The 18,451-nt window shown below is 36.5% G+C and overlaps 1 protein-coding gene across 3 annotated transcripts in view; it reads right to left on the bottom strand.

The window, feature by feature from the left end:
- The window catches only part of CSMD3 (CUB and Sushi multiple domains 3), a 1,381,373-nt gene that overhangs the window by 34,095 nt on the left and 1,328,827 nt on the right, over positions 1-18,451 (bottom strand). For all 3 annotated transcript variants that reach the window (XM_068983804.1, XM_068983805.1, XM_068983806.1), the window contains 4 exons: positions 11,037-11,216; positions 9,172-9,345; positions 5,093-5,266; positions 1,766-1,839 (listed from right to left, as the gene is read on the bottom strand). In XM_068983804.1, coding sequence (XP_068839905.1) covers positions 1,766-1,839; positions 5,093-5,266; positions 9,172-9,345; positions 11,037-11,216 — 602 coding nt within the window. The remainder of the gene's footprint in view (positions 1-1,765; positions 1,840-5,092; positions 5,267-9,171; positions 9,346-11,036; positions 11,217-18,451) is intronic.

Genomic DNA, 18,451 nt, shown 5'->3' with positions numbered 1-18,451 from the left:
ATTTTAATGGGTGACTATTCTAAACTCAGTTCTATTCATTTCCATTATTTCAAAGGGTATTTACTAAAAAAGGACACAGACTCTTTAGAAAATTATCTGATTAAGTGTATAGACACTAACATTGAAATTCTGTATTCTATAAAAATACTGCCATTGACTTGCTTTGTTTTGTTTCAGTTTATTGGCTTATATGATGAAGGTTAATGCTGTTTAGCTAGTTGCTTATTTTTCAAGATCTCCATCAGTTGATAAAGCATTTTATGGAGATATGAATCTATAAAGTTTTCTGAAAACATCAACATAATAGAGACCAAGACACTTCTTTACACTTTTGTATTACCTAGACAGGCCTGAGGCAAACAGGAAGAATTGGAAAAGCTATCAAATCACTGTTCATACTGTGCCTGAACTGTAGATAAATGATAACTATTTTTAGCAACAGAAATATGGCACCTTTGATGAGCACTTCCTTTAGAAATACATGTTCTTCAGGTTCACACTGAATTTCACAGAAAACAGCACAATTTAGAAAACCCTGTGACACAAGGCAATTGGGTAACGTGTAAATTGGCTATTTTCTTTTGAAATCAGTATGCACTTTGGCTCTCCTATGGCCCCTATAATGAAAATCTTCCTGAATCTCTACAGAAAATCTAAACTGGAATAAGAGAGAAAAGAATGTCAGCCACATACAATTGGACATGTTAAAGTACTCTAACAATCCAAATATGTGTTGTGGAATAATAGGTTATGGTTAAATTCTTTTTTCAAAAATATTCCACATCAATGATATGTTTAAAATTATTTTAATATTTAATATATATATATATATATATATAAAATAAGAAAAAAATCTTTTAGTCTTATTGCCTTACTGAATAACCACATTTTTATGTATTTGGTAACTCTGACTCAGAAGTTTCTCTTTAAACCTCTTTCATCTACACTTTTCCTCACTGTCTCCATATTTCCTGTAGATTTCACTCATTTACTCCCTCACTTAATATTTCTCTTACCTACAAGCTAGTGCCTATAGATTTTTCTATGCTTACAGGTCTCTCTAATTTTTCTCTTACTTTATACTCATGGTGAGTCAGGCTATATCTTGAGGCATATATGTTCCCTTTTTTAAAATATGTTTATGAATGCAGATATAAGCATGACTCTTTTTCTACTTGCATTAACAGGATCTGTGTACTGAACAAAATAAGCCTTTTGATCTAGTTTTATATTAAATAAAAGCATTTATTTAAAGTACATGCTTGATGAATAACTTAGGCAAGAAAAAGGCAAATACAATATGATCTCACTTACATGTGGAATCTAAAAAAATAAACAATGACAACAACAATATAAATCCAAACTCGCCTAAAAAGAGATCAGATCTGTAGTTACCAAAACAGTGGGGGTCAGAGGGATGGTGGAGAATTGAAGGAAGGTAATCAAAAGGTACAAACTTCTAGTTATAAGAGCAATAAGTACTAGATATGTAATATACAATAATGATGAGTATACATAACACTGTTGTATTATATACAGGAAAGTTCTTAAGAGAATAGGTCCTAATAATCATCACAAGGAATTTTTTTCTCTTTTGCTTTTTTAACTGTATCTGTATGAGAAATGGATGCCAACTAATATAACTGCAGGAATCATTCCCAGTATATATGTCACACCATTGCACTGGACACTTTAAATTTATATACTAATATATACCAGTTATATATCTCAATAAAATATGAAAAAATAATAACAAAGTACCTACTTGAAATCCAAATGTATTGTTCTGAGATCCATGACGTGGCACGCCTGGGTTGTCACATGACGTACGGGTGGGTTCTAAAATAAAGAAAATATTCTTTTTCTTAAAACAAAGTGTAATATTCCTTTAAAACATAAAGGTTTATTCAAATGCATATTTATCCTATATAAAATAATTTTAAGAGATCTAGGGTTTCACGAAAGGGTCCTGGTAATAATAAACAAAAAAAACCCTAATAAATATCTCCATGAACGGAAACTTAAATTCAGGTATAGAGCAGTTTACACAAATTATGCAATCCATGAGCTTTGAACACTTCTAAGGTTCCCTAGATAGCATATTGAAAAGCAGAGACATTACTTTGCCAACAAAAGTCTGTCTAGACAAGGCTATGGTTTTTCCAGTGGTCATGTATGGATGTGAGAGTAGGACTGTGAAGAAAGCTGAGTGCCAAAGAATCGATGCTTTCGAACTGTGGTGTTGGAGAATACTCTTGAGAGTCCCTTGGACTGCAAGGAGATCCAACCAGTCCATTCTAAAGGAGATCAGCCCTGGGTGTTCTTTGGAAGGTATGATGCTAAAGCTGAAACTCCAGTACTTTGGCCACCTCATGTGAAGAGTTGACTCATTGGAAAAGACTCTGATGCTGGGAGGGATTGAGGGCAGGAGGAGAAGGGGCGACAGAGGATGAGATGGCTGGATGGCATCACTGACTCGATGGACATGAGTTTGAGTGAACTCCGGGAGTTGGTGGTGAACAGGGAGGCCTGGCATGCTGCGATTCATGGGGTCGCAAAGAGTCGAACACGACTGAGTGACTGAACTGAACTGAAGTGAATATAAAAGGACTTGCCATCCACTACTCTGGTAATAAAAAGTTAAAGGAAATGAAGGATATGAAGGAGGACTACATACACAAAACATTTGCTTAGGGAGTTTTCTAATAATTAATCTCAAGTAAGGCTGGAAGAAGCACAAGCTGGAAATAAGATTGCTGGGAGAAATATCAATAACCTCAGATATGCAGATGACACCACCCTTATGGCAGAAAGTGAAGAGGAACTAAGAAGCCTCTTGATGAAAGTGAAAGAGGAGAGTGAAAAAGTTGGCTTAAAGCTCAACATTCAGGAAATGAAGATTATGGCATCTGGTCCCATCACTTCATGGGAAATAGATGGGGAAACAGTGGAAACAGTGTCAGACTTTATTTTGGGGGGCTCCGAAATCACTGCAGATGGTGACTGCAGCCATGAAAGTAAAAGACGCTTACTCCTTGGAAGAAAAGTTATGAACAACCTAGATAGCATATTCAAAAGCAGAGACATTACTTTGCCAACAAAGGTCTGTCTAGTCAAGGCTATGGTTTTTCCAGTGGTCATGTATGGATGTGAGAGCTGGACTATGAAGAAAGCTGAGTGCCGAAGAATTGATACTTTTGAACTATGGTGTTGGAGAAGACTCTTGAGAGTCCCTTGGACTGCAGGGAGATCCTACCAGTCCATTCTGAAGGAGATCAACCCTGGGATTTCTTTGGAGGGAATGATGCTAAAGCTGAAACTCCAGTATTTTGGCCACCTCATGCGAAGAGTTGACTCATTGAAAAAGACTCTGATGCTGTGAGGGATTGGGGGCAGGAGGAGAAGGGGACGACAGAGGATGAGATGGTTGGATGGCATCATGACTCGATGGACGTGAGTCTGAGTGAACTCCAGGAGTTGGTGATGGACAGGGATGCCTGGCGTGCTGTGATTCTTGGAGTCGCAGACAGTTGGACACGACTGAGCGACTGAACTGAACTGAAGGTAATAGTCCATTTAAGAAATAATTTATTTTCTAGAAACAAGACTTAGGTATTTGCATTTTAACTGATGCCTGTAAGAGGGTCAAACATAAAAATGGTAGCGCTGATAGCCTCTGAGTTGGCTAGTTTGTATGACAGAATTTTTCATAAGTTTACTCAATGTGCAATTTAATTTTAGGAGAAAAAGGAACCCTCAATACAGTGTTGGTGTGAATATAAATTGGTACAGCTGCTGTTGAAAAGAGTATGAATGTTTCTCAAAAAACTAAAAATAATACTACCCTCTGACTCAGCAATTTCAGTCCTGGGTATATACACCCCACAAACTAAAGCACTAATTTGAAAAGATGTTCATAGCAACATTATTTAAAATTGCCAAGATATGGAAGTGACCAACAGATGAATGGATAAATAAGATGTGATATACATATATATGAATGAAAATTTGCCATTTGTAGCAATATGGATGGAGTTGGAGGGTATCATGCTGAGTGAAATGATACCACTTATATGTGGATTCTAAAAAAAAAAGGTAAATATAACAAAAAAGAAGCAAACTCACAGATGTAGAAGACAATCTAGCGGTTACCAGTGGAAAGAGGGAAGGAGGGAGGGGCAAAAGAGGCATAGGCAATTAAGAGGTGCAAACCATTATGCATAAAATAAAGTAAGCGGATACACTGTACAATATGGGAAATAGAGCTAATATTTTATAACTGCACATGAGTATAACCTTTAAAAATTGTGATTCACTATACTAAACACCTGTAACATATAATTTTGTACCTCAACTATATTTGAATGAAAAAAAATAAGACAATAAAAACACACAAAAAATTAGGATTAGAGCAATGTACTTAGAACCATTTGAAATCAATATACCTTTGTAATATTTTTAAAGCAAGTTTAATTTCATTTGAGTATGCTTTAATAACTGCAAAGAGTCGGACACGACTGAGCAACTTAACTGAACTGATACAAATAGTACTTCATGATATTAATATGGAAGCTTTCTACTTTTTTTTTTTAAACTGGTAAACAGGAAAACTATTTCAAAAGTACCAAAGTAATAAATGTTTAATAATATTAATTTTCAATGCCTTACAATGGCTTCTATATTTTACATTTTTGTTTTTCATATTTGCTGCTGCTGCTGCTGCTAAGTCGCTTCAGTCGTGTCCAACTCTGTGTGACCCAACCCCATAGACGGCAGCCCACCAGGCTCCCCCGTCCCTCGGATTCTCCAGGCAAGAACAACGGAGTGGATTGCCATTTCCTTCTCTAATGCATGAAAGTGAAAAGTGAAAGTGAAGTCATGTCCGACTGTTAGAGACTCCATGGACTGCAGCCCACCAGGCTCCTCCATCCATTGGATTTTCTAGGCAAGAGTACTGGAGTAGGGTGCCATTGCCTTCTCCGTTTTCACATTTAGCCAACTATAATTTATAGGATAAAGTAAATCATTAAATGTCATTACTAGCTATTAATTCCAAAATTACTGAGCACTGTCTATCTTTCATTAATATTACCTATGCAGTGAGGTGATGAACCACTCCAAGTGCCATCTGCTTGACATATTCTGGTGCTAGATCCCACTAATATGAAAGGAGAATTGCAGCTGAATGAAACCTCTGACTGGTATATAAAGCTTTTGCCTTCTCTTTTTCCTTGGGCAGGTATACCAGGGTCACCACAAAATTTGGCTGTAAGTGAAAAGAGAGACAATTGTACAATGATTTAAATTCATCAGAGTTAACAGTTTAGAAAAGTAATAAAAATAATTGGAATACTGCACTAAAGTGACATGGAATCCATGTTAATCTATCCCAATGAAAATACTTTTAGCTTTTGTCTACATGAATAAATGCTTAATATTCAACTCAGCATAATATTATTTTTAAAAAAAATTTTTTCCACCTAGTAGACCAGCATAACAGTTATCTTTTTTTTTTTAATTTGATATTGACCAGAATCAAACCACATATTTGTACATGTAGGCTACAAAATTGGAGTGTATTCTTGAAAAGGATACGATTCACAAATAGCTCTATCAGAAACAAACAACCCATAATAGCCTAGGATGTACCTTGCAGATTGCTCTATATTTTGCAATGTATATAAAAGATGCAGGTACTTGTTTCATAGATATGTGCTCTGTTGAACACCTATGTCATGTATCCTAGTATCCTGCTGTCTCCCTCTTCAAAATATGGTGCATGTGTAGTGGTAGTGGTGGGTGGGTGCGATGGGTCTGAGTGTTTTTTAAAGAGAAAAGAAGGTCAGTCATTAGAATCCAAATTCATGCAAAAACAATTTCAACATTCTGCAGCCATTGAAGAGATAAACTTGACAGCAGTTCTAAGCAAATAGATTAGATGACTCCATTCAACACATATTTTTAAAGTACTGAAAACAGACACTATTCTTAGTAACTTTAGGTGCTTGCACTGATTGATAAACAGACTAAGGTTCCTGCACTTGTGAAGTTTATGCTTTTGTGAAGAAAGCAAACAGCAAACATAATACATAAGTAAAAATGATAGTATGTGGGAAGATAATAAGCTCCATGAGGAAAAACATGGTGGGACAAGGAGATCAGGACTGTACTGTGGATGTGACAGATGGTGAAGAGTAGTGGCAGACTTTAATAAGATAGCTAGGCTGTCTCTCACTGAGAAAAGTTTTGGAGGGGAAAAAAAAAATTTACTCCGTTTATATCTTGAGACAGAACATTACAGAGAGAGGAAACAGCATTGCCAAAGCCCTGTGCTGGGTCAAATCTAGCATGCTAGAGGAAGAACAAGGCCATTGAGGCTGGAGCAGAAGTGTAGTACAGGATGAGATCAGATGACTTCAGAGCCAATAGATACCCAGACAAAGCACATACAGCATATTTTGAATTTTAAATTTGTAGTAAAAAATAAATAACATGTAATTTATGATTTTAGCTGTGTTTAAATAAATTTCATTTCTATCAGTTATTTTGTAATTATTTTATAACCTACTTCTGAAGTGTTTCTCATTCATATTTCTGCTGAGTCATTCAACAACAAAAAAAGGAGGAGAAATGTAACCACATAAACTTCTCAATCTTTCTCTCGCATCCCCCATATCATTCCATCTATTTTCTATCTTTATATTTTCATGTACTAAAGCAAATAACTATTGGTGTTTGGATAGAAACTTAAGACACAGCGTTCATTTTCAAAAGGCTTCAGTTTACATTGATACAAACTTTAGGATAAAAAGTCATAGCTTGAACAGAAATAAGAGAAAAGATTTTCCTCTTCATTAAATACCTAAAATGATCGAATGTGACTCTTCAATGGATAGGAGAATTGTCTCTTAAGTCAACCTTCTCTGAATTGGAATTCATACTCTGCCATTTACTAGTAATAGACCTTGAAGCCACTCAGTCCTGTCCAGCTCTTTGTGACCACATGGACTGTGTAGCCTGCTCGGCTCCTCTGCCCACGGGATTCTCCAAGCAAGAATACTAGAGTGGGTTGCCATTCTTTTCTCCAGGGGATCTTTCTGAAGCAAGGGTCAAACCTGGGTTTCCTGCATTGGTAGGCAGATTCTTTATAGTCTGAGCCACCTGGAAAGCCAACTTTAGGTAGTGCAGTAATATCAAATCTTGTTTTAATTACATAAATGTCTATCTTATTTATCCCATTCTTAATAATCACCCAAAGAGTTTTTTATTTTTTTTATTTGTGGTAAAATCGTCTTAAAAATTTTTTTTAACCTCATTAAAATGATATATAGGCCTTTCTTATTTTTCTCCACATTTCTGGTTGATATTCTTAATTGCTCTTATTAGCATCTGTAAGGCCCATTGAGAAGGCCTCAAGGAAGCTTTGAAACCGTTTTCTAGTTCAAAAACGTTCTTAGGTTACTTTGACTTTAATAGGAACCAACAAAACAGTTATTTACAATGAGAGTCCTTCATATTTAATAATTTGTTAGTTTCTCTAATTTTAAAAGGATCCATCATTTATATAAAGAAACACACACACAATAGAACAACCTAGGAAGATACATAATAGAAAAACCTAGGAAGATCAGATAGGATGTTTACATCAAAGACTTTAGGCCACGAAACAGAGCAGCTGGTCCGTAAGTGGCAGAGTTACCCAGTGTCTGTACAATTTGATCTGTTTCTCTGAACTCAGGTGTCATTATCCATTAAAATGTCATAACTAAACATACCTACCTAAGAGTTTTGCTATATGTATGTAAAGCAACTGGGTCAAGGTCAGCCTTATTATATTTGGATATCTATTACAATTTAAATGTCTATGGTATTTTATTAGCATTTGTGTTTTAATAGATCCCAAAATAAAACATTATGTTGAGAAACTTAAGATTTTTTTCACTCACATCAAACAAAGTTTACCATAAACTCAATTCTGTAATATTCTCTTGTGTCTATCTATTCTGAAGTAACTATTGAATAGTTACTAATATATAGTATAGTCTCACTTAGAACCCATTGGTCTATTCTTAGATGATCGTTAGCATGAATCAGAATTTCAAGGGTCAATTTGTGTGACATCAACCTTGAGGCTTGGAACACACTATTCTAGTAAATCTTGTTACCTAGAAAGAGCTTGTTTAGATGGTGCATAAATTTCAGTCTAATAGATCACAACTGCTGAAGTACACTAGTTTTATCTCTCATGCTAAATAAAACTGGTTAGCATACTCTCTGCAGCAAATGTGATACGAATGATCTGATGGGCCAGCAAATGGTGGTATTCCCTGCCTAGTATTTGCAATCACTTAATAGTAAGCTCTTCAAATAAACTATCCTGTTTACGATTGGCCTTTTGAAATAAGAAATTTTAAATGTAGTTTATTTTTTCCACTTTTCAGTTACAGGTAGAGCTCTTATATTTCATTTTAAGAGATCTGTTTTTACTCCAAGTTCATTTAGGTAGTCTTATAATCTTTAAAACTTTTATATTTAATTCTCTAATGAATTTGACATTGATTTGTTATTTAGTGTAAGATAAAGACTGTGTGTGTGTGTGTGTGTGTGTGTGTGTATGAACTACCTTATTGCATTAACTGAAATGTCCATTCTTCCCCCTGATTTGTTCCATAATACATTAAGTATTGATACATGGTTTATACTCTCTATTCTCTAACACTGGTTTACTGTCTATGCCAGCACCAATGCTGCAATGTTTTAATTACCATAGCCTTCTAAGTTTAATATCTGCCAAGGATTATACTACATACTAGGGTACAAAAGTGAATGAAACAAGAATATTTGCCTTCGAGGAACACAAACCTGAGTAGAGGACATCACCCAAAAAACAAGATAAGTAAAATGTATAGTGTATTTTGCACACAAAGCAGTTTGGTCTAAAATTTAGTCAGAACGGAAGGAATATAATGGTTGGATTACATAAAAAATAGCTACACTGGTAAATACTGTTTTTAACTGAATTTTAATTATGCATGGGAAAGAGCTTAACAATCTCATTTTTGTTCTAGCAAAATCTGGAAAAAAAATATATAACAGTTCTAATCTCAGTAAAGTAGCTCTAAGAGAGTGAAAGTGGAAAAATATAATTTTTAGTATGGAAATTATACTTACGTAAGCATTGTGGTACTTCCCCACTCCAGGTACCATTCCCTACACAGGTCAAAACAGCAGGGAAGGACAGTTCATAGCCTGGAGAACAGATGTAGCTAATACTAAAGCCCCAGTCAAAATTTGTTCCTTCCAACCTTCCATTAGAGATCTGGGGAGGAGTTGGGCAGGTAACAGCTGCAATTACATTAAAAACGATTAGACACAGCTGTTGAAATATCCTGGTGTTAACAGAAATAAATATCATTAGAAGAAGCATATGTGCTAATTTAACCTTTTGGAGGACAATATGGTGTGACATGTTTTATTCTCCTGGTAGTATTCCTGAAACATCCCTGGAATTAATTCCTCTAGGATGAGACTACTTCTTGGCAACATAATGGCTACTGGTTCTCAGAGATTCTCTTACAAAATAACAAGCTTCCTGACATCGAAAGAAAGGAAAAAGAGGGTGACCTCCTATCCAGTATACTGCAACTGATAAATGATTAGTTTTATATAAAATTATTTCCAGCAACCTTTAGACAGACTGAAGAGCTGTGTTTGGCTATATACAGAGTCACACTGTAGCAAAGAACCTGGAAGTAAATCTGTGACATTTTTGAAACACAGAACATGTATCTCATTAAAATATCTAAATTAGTTCTATTAACCACTTAGATTTATATGCTAAATCTTATTGTAAGGTTCTAAATGCATTATAAAATTTTTAATCATTCATTTTTAAAATTAAGATGTCCTTGAGAAAAGATAGGTTGGATAAGGAGATAGAGATAAAAGGAAAAAGAGGGCCACCAATTATAAAATCTAAAAGTGAGGAATGATTTTATTTTGATGACTAGCAACATATATAAATAATTTTTAGAGTTATATAATAGTGTCATTAACAGAATCAATAATGTATGAAATAATATGTAAAATATAAAATGTCTGTTTATATATTTTCATATACTAACTGTATATCATGATCTGATTAGGAAATTGTATAATCAAAAAAAAGAAGACATGCATTGGAATTAATGTTAGATTATGTCAGGGAGACATTAAACTGACAACTCACAGGTATTTAGAGATGTACCTTATTGAGAAATCTCAATGATTAAAAATCAGTATTATTATAAAACAATACATATTGTCTGACACTGAATGTATAGTATTTTACAAGTAATCAAATAATCGGTAAAAAACTTATGGAAAGAGTTTCAGTGGAAAACTAATAGCATAAAGTAGTAAACCTATACCTGTATTGACTAACATATTACTGCTAGATCGCATTCTTCAAAGAAATAGTTTTACCTTTTAAGAACAAGTAGAGTTCTATAATTCAGGCTGATTGTTTTCAAATTATAGAAGGTTTTTCTCCCATTCTTGAATAACTGACCCAGGTGACAAACCAAATTAAAGTTCTATTTCATTACAGCTATATTCTCTATTAAATACTCATTGATCCACATAAATGATGATGGTGATTATGTATCACAGAACATGATACATTTTTTTTGGCAGTGCCATGTCGGCATGTGGGGTCTCAGTTCCCTGATTAGGGATTGAACCTGTGCCTCTGCATTGGAAGAGCAGAATCTTAACCAGTAGACTGCCAGGGAAGTCCCAGAACATAATTTTGCTGTATTACAGTTCATTGTCATTACTTAGAATGAGATACAACATTTCTGTTAAAAAATTTTAAAATCTTATATGTTATTATCTATATGGTTTAAAAGTAAAGACTGAAGCACTCAATTTTGGTACCAGTAAAAAAGATGAAATGATACAAAAAACACTATTTAAATTTATTTTAAATATGCATATTAATACAGAAAATATATAGTGCTTATCACTAATAAATATTGACAAAATCATTATCTTACCTCTACAAGTTGGCATGACTCCACTCCATGTGCCGTTAGTGGTACAAGTCCTGATTCTTGAACCATTGAATTCCATTGTATAGCCTGGCTGGCACATGTAAGAAACATTCTGTCCAACCACATAATCATCTCCGTATCTCAGTCCATTGGCTGGTATACCTGGGTCTCCACAACTGATTACTATTAATATGGATTGGAAAAGCAGATGGTTAATGTGACATGTTTTTAATGGAGAGGAATAGTAAGCATATGGCATAATTAACATAAAAGTAGGTAAAATCAGTTATTATGTTCATTTTAAGATAAAACATAAGCATATTTAAACCACACACTATCAATTCCTAATTATGACCATTTACTTATTACAGATTCTATACATATGGTCCAGAAATGTTCATTTAGACTCTTAAAATGTTAATATGCTAATATATTGTAGGAAACTCTGATGTGATGACCTCTTTTAATCTGAATTAAATAATCATGGAGAAGCCATGCTATCAGATCAAGATTTCTAACAGAATATTTTAAATTTATACTCCTATGCATGGTTACTGAAATCTCTAAATTATGAGGCTTGCTGGACTGAGACCTTATTTTCTGCACACTCAACTGGATATTACAATAGTTTTTAATTAAATGAAGTCAGGTACAAAAATAATAATTTTACTGAATAAGTGAAAGAATAAATAAACTATAAAATGTGAATTTATCACATACTGGGTGAGATACACAATTTGTAAGCACAATGAAAAAATGAAAATGTCAGTTAGGGATAGAGAAATCAATTTCCCATTTCTACCATCTCATCATCATCCCAAGTGATAGAACAACCCCAAGGAAATTGCAACCTCCACTCTGGAACATGCCTGCTTCCTGAATTAGGAGTTAGTAAGAGGCCTATGTCAAATGCTTGCTATATCTTCCTTGTTATTGCCAGTCTAGGAAAGGGTAAACCATTGCCCTGCTCTGCTCTAAGACTCCATGAATACATACAACCTCAACTAGCCTCACCCATACCTGCACCCAGCCCCCCATAAAAGGATGGAGAACAAGGTACAATGTGAGCATCCCTCTGGTGATACATGATGGACAGGCTGGGCACAGGGTATCAGTGGCTCAGGGTAGGGGTGGGAGTGGGAAGGGCAGGCAAGGGCACCAGGTGGTAGTAAGCTAAAGGCCTATGACATAACCTAGGAAGACAGAGGCAGGGAGGCAAATTGCACATGAGCAGAGCAGTGGCTCAGTGGTAAGGAATTTGCTTGCTAAGCAGGAGACATGGATTTGATTCCTGGGTTAGGAAGATCCTCTGGAGAGGGAAATGGCAACCCACTGCAATATTCTTGCCTGGAGAATCCCATGGACAGAGGAGCCTGATCAGCTAAGTCCAGGAGGTCGTAAGAATCAGACATAAATTAGCAATTAAACAATAACAACAAAATCTCCAAACCCTTAGCGCATGCTCCATTGTCCCAGTGGACTTCAATTATAAAACACAAATTCAAAGATTAAACCATTAAGAATTTGAGACAGCAATCATCGAGTATTAAACCTCAACCACAGGAAACTTTAGAGGATGAAGTTCTGTCAATAATGCTGGTCCATAAATATTGCTCAAATTACATTTAAAATTTCCATTTATGATGGTTTTTCCAGTAGTCATGTATGGATGTGAGAGTTGGACCATGAAGAGCTGAGTACCAAAGAATTGATGCTTTTGAACTGTGGTGTTGGAGAAGACTCTTGAGAGTCCCTTGGACTGCAAGGAGATCCAACCAGTCCATCCTAAAGGAGATCAGTCCTGAGTGTTCATTGAAGCTGAAACTCTAATACTTCGGTCACCTGATGCAAAGAACTGACTCATTTGAAAACACCCTGATGTTGGAAAAGATTGAAGGCAAGAGGAGAAGGGGACAACAGAGGATGACACTGTTGGATGGCATCACTGACTCAATGGATGTGAGTCTGAGTAAAAGCTGGTGATGGACAGGGAGGCCTGGCATGCTGCAGTCCACGGTGTTGCAAAGAGTCCGACATGACTGAGCGACTGAACTGAACTGATGATGCCATATAAGAACTTTCAGAAAGATGGTGACAGCATAAGAAATTTAAGCGTATTTAAGTCTAAATATGGCATTTACAAACAAAGCATGTATGTGTGTGTTCATTTATGAACAAAGCTTAATAGAGATTATATTTATATATATATAATATATATAAATATATATATATATAAAAGCTTCCCTTATAAGCTTCCCTTATAGCTCAGTTGATAAAGAATCCGCCTGCAATGCAGGAGACCTGGGTTCAATTCCTGGGTTGGGAAGATCCCCCGGAGAAGAAAATGACAATGAACTCCAGTATTCTTGCCTGGAGAATCCCATGGACAGAGGCACCTGGCAGGCTACAGTCCATTGGGTCACAAGAGTTGAACACAAATTAGCGACTAAACCACCAAACCACCATAAGCCATAAAAGCACTTGCTGTTTTGAAAACCATTATTTGAGCACACTTGGCTAAATGCATTGCTGTGGCTAAGAGAAAAAGGAAAACAGAAGGTAACACACTTCCTTTTCTGGAGACAAACTCAAGTAGCAAATCAGCCTTTCAGTATTTTTTTGTTTTTTGCCTTTTGAATCACTTTTTTTTTTTTTCATAAAAGGACAAATAATTTTACCAGGTAAATCTAGGTTATATTGTTTTATTTTCATTTTTAATAATTTCTTGTATTTTGGATGTCAAAGGTTAAAGACCAAAAATAGATTAAGACAAAGAAGACCTTAATGGCAATTAAATTCTACTGTGTTTTATTAACTTACCATTAAAAATTATGAATGCCAAGGTTTGTTTCATATTAACCTAATCTGTTGAGCCAGGAAGTTTTTAGGACCATGAATGATGATATTTAAATTACAGAACAATATTCACAACACTCCATTTGATAATCCTCAGAACCCCCAAGTGTTTCCTGAAATCGCACTCATTGATGTTTCCATCTGACTCCTAATAAGAGCTCTGTGTATAGAATGACTTTTGTTCTTTTCATTATTGATGAGGAAAATATTTTTTTAATTGTAAAACAGTTGGATAGAAAATCAAATCCTGCTTATTTACCAAAATGTGTCAATTCTTTTTGCAGCTTTAAAATGTGTAATCGTATAAAAAAGTTTGACTTCAATTTCTTTTCTTTTCTTTTTTTATATTCTATATAAGTTATTTTATATCCTTAATCTAGATTTAAAATTAAGAAGAAGAAAAAGCGAATACCAACAGATTATTATTGTTTTCTGGGCAGTATTTTAGAGACTGAATTAGAATTCTGGCAAGAAAGAACAGCTAACCCAATCGTAAGGCACATGAGCTGTGTGAGATGTAGCCACCGAAAGAGACGACAGAGGGTTTACTTCAGAGAGGCACTGAGAAAGAGTTCTGCATATCTTGGCAGAATCATGAATGGAATGCCTGATAACAACAGCTTCAGAAGGATTTGTCTGGTGGCTTCATAATGAAGCAAAGGCCAGTCAAAGGGGCAGTTTCCAACAGCAACAATCTTTGTAAATAGCACCTGCTCCACAAGTCAATTCATTCACCATCAGCTTATTTTCAGCAACAAAAAGAGGCTTTCTGTTTTTTTTTGTTTTTTTCTTTAGGGAAAACCTTAGGATAGTGGCTCTTTAGGACTGTACCCTAAAATTCAGAGACATTAGTGCATAACAACAGGTTGCTGTGATTTAATGGAGGAAAATCTCTTCTAAGGTCACTAGAATCCTTTATGCACACAGCATGAGTGTATGCATGTGCACTCATCCACACACTCACACCCCAATAAACCCCATGGAGACAGTAATTTTGTCTATTTCCTTTAGAATTATCTAAGCCTAGTCTAGTGTATGACTTACAAGAGATTAAATAAATACTTGTTTGAAGAGTAAATGAGTGAATGAATATGTAAGGAATGATTAACTCAGATTCTCAAAAATACATAAACTGAAAGTTTTGAAATTGGTTTTGTGGGAACTTTTCTCATTAGTTTCTATCATGTAATTGATGCCCATTTGATATTATTTATGATACATCTAAGTATAAACCTCTACAGCCAATATAAAACATAACTGGTAGTTCTAGTCAATCTATGCCACTTCAAACCTACTTTCTCTTTTAGCTTCTTAAATGAGCATTATAAATCTGCATTTTTAAATAGAATATCAATATAACACAGATTATTTTTTACTCAGTATCTAATGAACATATTTGCATGGTAACACATATAGATCCATGTGACTTGTTTTTAATGACATGACATTCCCTTGCCCGGATATACACGCACCATGATTCATGTATCAAACCCATGTGACAGTTGAGCTATCCCACCAATTTCCCACTGGCCACAAAGCAGCAATGGATATGTTTATTCGGGCATTATAACACATGTGCTTCGCTGGGTTTCAAATCCACAACAGAGTTCTCCTCTAGCACAGTATCTCAGTAAGGTAAGTTTTCTTGATATTAACTTTGGCACTATTGACATTCCAAACCAACCACTTTTGGCTGCTTTTTATGCATCAGGAATGTTTAACATTGATCTCTACTTGCTAGATACGAATAGCACATGCCACTCACACTCACTAGCACTACTACCAAATGTCCTCCGGGAAGCAAAATCACCCCTAAGTGAGAGCACTGCACTGAAGGTTAGATCTCTTCTGGAGACAAATACTCTCTTCCAACAACACAAGAGACAACTTTACACAAGTACATCACCAGATGGTCAATATGAAATCAGACTGATTATATTCTTTGTGGCCTAAGATGGAGAAGCTCTATACGGTCAACAAAAACAAGAATGGGAGCTGACTATGGCTCAGATCATGAACTCCTTACTGCCAAATTCTGACTTAAATTAAAGAAAGTAGAGAAAACCACTAGACCATTCAGGTAAAAAGTCCTAAGAGCCAAGGCATGCTGGCATAAGCCTTTTTGAAGGATGTTGCCATTATGGTCATTATCCTTACCATAGTTTGGCCTCAGGACAAAATACAGGGAGGAAACAAAGTCCCACCCGTCAACAGAAAATTGGATTAAAGATTTACTAAGCATGGTGCCCCAGAGAAGGCAATGGCAGCCCACTCCAGTACTCTTCCCTGGAAAATCCCATGGACAGAGGAGCCTGGTAGGCTGTAGTCCATGGAGTCACAAAGAGTCGGACACTTACTGAGAGACTTCATTTTCACTTTTCACTTTCAGGCATTGGAGAAAAAAATGACAACCCACTTCCGTGTTCTTGCCTGAAGAATCCCAGGGATGGCGGAGCCTGGTGGGCTGCCATCTGTGGGGTCGCACAGAGTCGGACATGACTGAAGTGACTTAGCAGCAAGCATGATGCCAGCACAGCCAGCCCCTCGCAGCAGGAAGCATCCACAAGCCTCTTACACATCAGAGGACAGATAGAATGAAATCACAATCACAGAAAACTAACCAAACTGATCAAATCATAGCTTTGTCTAACTCAATGAAATTAAGAGCTATGCCATGTAGGGCCATCCAAGATGGACGGGTCATGGGGGAGAGTTCCGACAAAAAGCGGTCCACTGGAGAAGGAAATGGCAAATCACTTCAGTATTCTTGCCTTGAGAACCCCATGAACAGTATAAAAAGGCAAGAGATATGACACCGAAAGATGATCTCCCCAGGTTGGTAAGTGCCAAGTATGCTACTGGAGAAGAGTGGAGAAATAACCCCAGAAAGAATGAAGAGATGGAGCCAAAGTGAAAACAATGCCCAGTTGTGGATGTGACTGGTGATGGAAGTACAGTCTAAAGCTGTAAAGAACAATATTGCATAGGAACCTGGACTGTTAGGTCCATGAATCAAAATAAATTGGAAGTGGTCAAATGGGAGATGGCAATAGTGAACAATGACATTTTAGGATTCAGTGAACTAAAATGGACCAGAATGTGCGAATTTAATTCAGATGAGTATTAAATCTACTATAATGGCAAGAATCCCTTAGAAGAAATGGAGTAGCCCTCCTAGTAAAACAGTCCCAAATGCAGTACTTGTGTGCCATCTCAAAAATGACAGAATGAGCTCTGTTCCAAGGCAAACCATTGAATATCACAGTAATCCAAGTCTATGCTCCAACCACTAGTGACAAAGAAGCTGAAGCTGAACAGTTCTGATATGACATAAAAGACCTTATAGAATGAACATCAAAAAAAGATGTCCTTTTCATCAGAGGGGACAGGAATGCAAATTTCAGTTCAGTTCAGTAGCTCAGTCATGTCCGACTCTTTGAGAACCCCATGGACTACAACATGCCAAGCCTCCCTGTCTATCACCACCTCCCAGAGTTTACTGAAATTCATGCCCATTGAATCAGTTATGCCATCCAACCAACTCATCCTCAGTCATTCCCAGCATCAGGGTCTTTTCAAATGAGTCAGTTCTTCGCATCAGGTGGCAAAAGTATTGGAGTTTCAGCTTCAACATCAGTCACTCCAATGAATATTCAGGACTGATTTCATTTAGGATGGACTGGTTGGATCTCCTTGTAGTCCAAAGGACTCTCAAGAGTCTTCTCCAACAACACAGTTCAAAAGCATCAGTTCTTCTCCCTCAGCTTTCTTCATAGTCCAACTCTCACATCAATACATGACTACTGGAAAAACCATAGTCTTGACTAGATAGACCTTTGTTGGCAAAGAAATGTCTCAGCTTTTGAATATGCTGTCTAGGTTGGTCATAACTTTCCTTCCAAGGAACAAGCATTTTTTAATTTCATGGCTGCAGTCAATATCTAAAGTGATTTTCAGTCCAGTTCAGTTGCTCAGTCATGTCTGACTCTTTGTGACCCCATGAATCACAGCACCCCAGGCCTTCCTGTCCATCACCAACTCCCGGAGTTCATTCAAACTCACGTCCATCGAGTCGGTGATGCCATCCAGCCATCTCATCCTCTGTCATTCCCTTTTCCTCCTGCCCCCAATCCCTCCCAGAATCAGAATCTTTTCCAATGAGTCAACACTTCGCATGAGGTGGCCAAAGTACTGGAGTTTCAGCTTTAGCATCAGTCCTTCCAAAGAACACCCAGGGCTGATCTCCTTTAGAATGGACTGGTTGGATCTCCTTGCAGTCCAAGGGACTCTCAAGAGTCTTCTACAACATCACAGTTCAAAAGCATCAATTCTTCAGCACTCAGCTTTCTTCACAGTCCAACTCTCACATCCATACATGACCACTGGAAAAACCAGAGCCTGGACTAGACGGACCTTTGTTGGCAAAGGAATGTCTCTGCTTTTCAATATGCTGTCTAGGTTGGTCATAATTTCCTTCCAAGGAGCAAGTGTCTTTTAATTTCATGGCTGCAGTCACCATCTGCAGTGATTTTGGAGCCCCCTCCCCCCCCAAAAAAAAATCT

The sequence above is a fragment of the Capricornis sumatraensis genome, chromosome 11, assembly GCF_032405125.1.
Source record: "Capricornis sumatraensis isolate serow.1 chromosome 11, serow.2, whole genome shotgun sequence".
Lineage (NCBI taxonomy): Eukaryota > Metazoa > Chordata > Mammalia > Artiodactyla > Bovidae > Capricornis > Capricornis sumatraensis.
The sequence above is the reverse complement of the archived record's forward strand: the minus strand, read 5'-3'. Positions and strand labels throughout refer to the sequence as shown.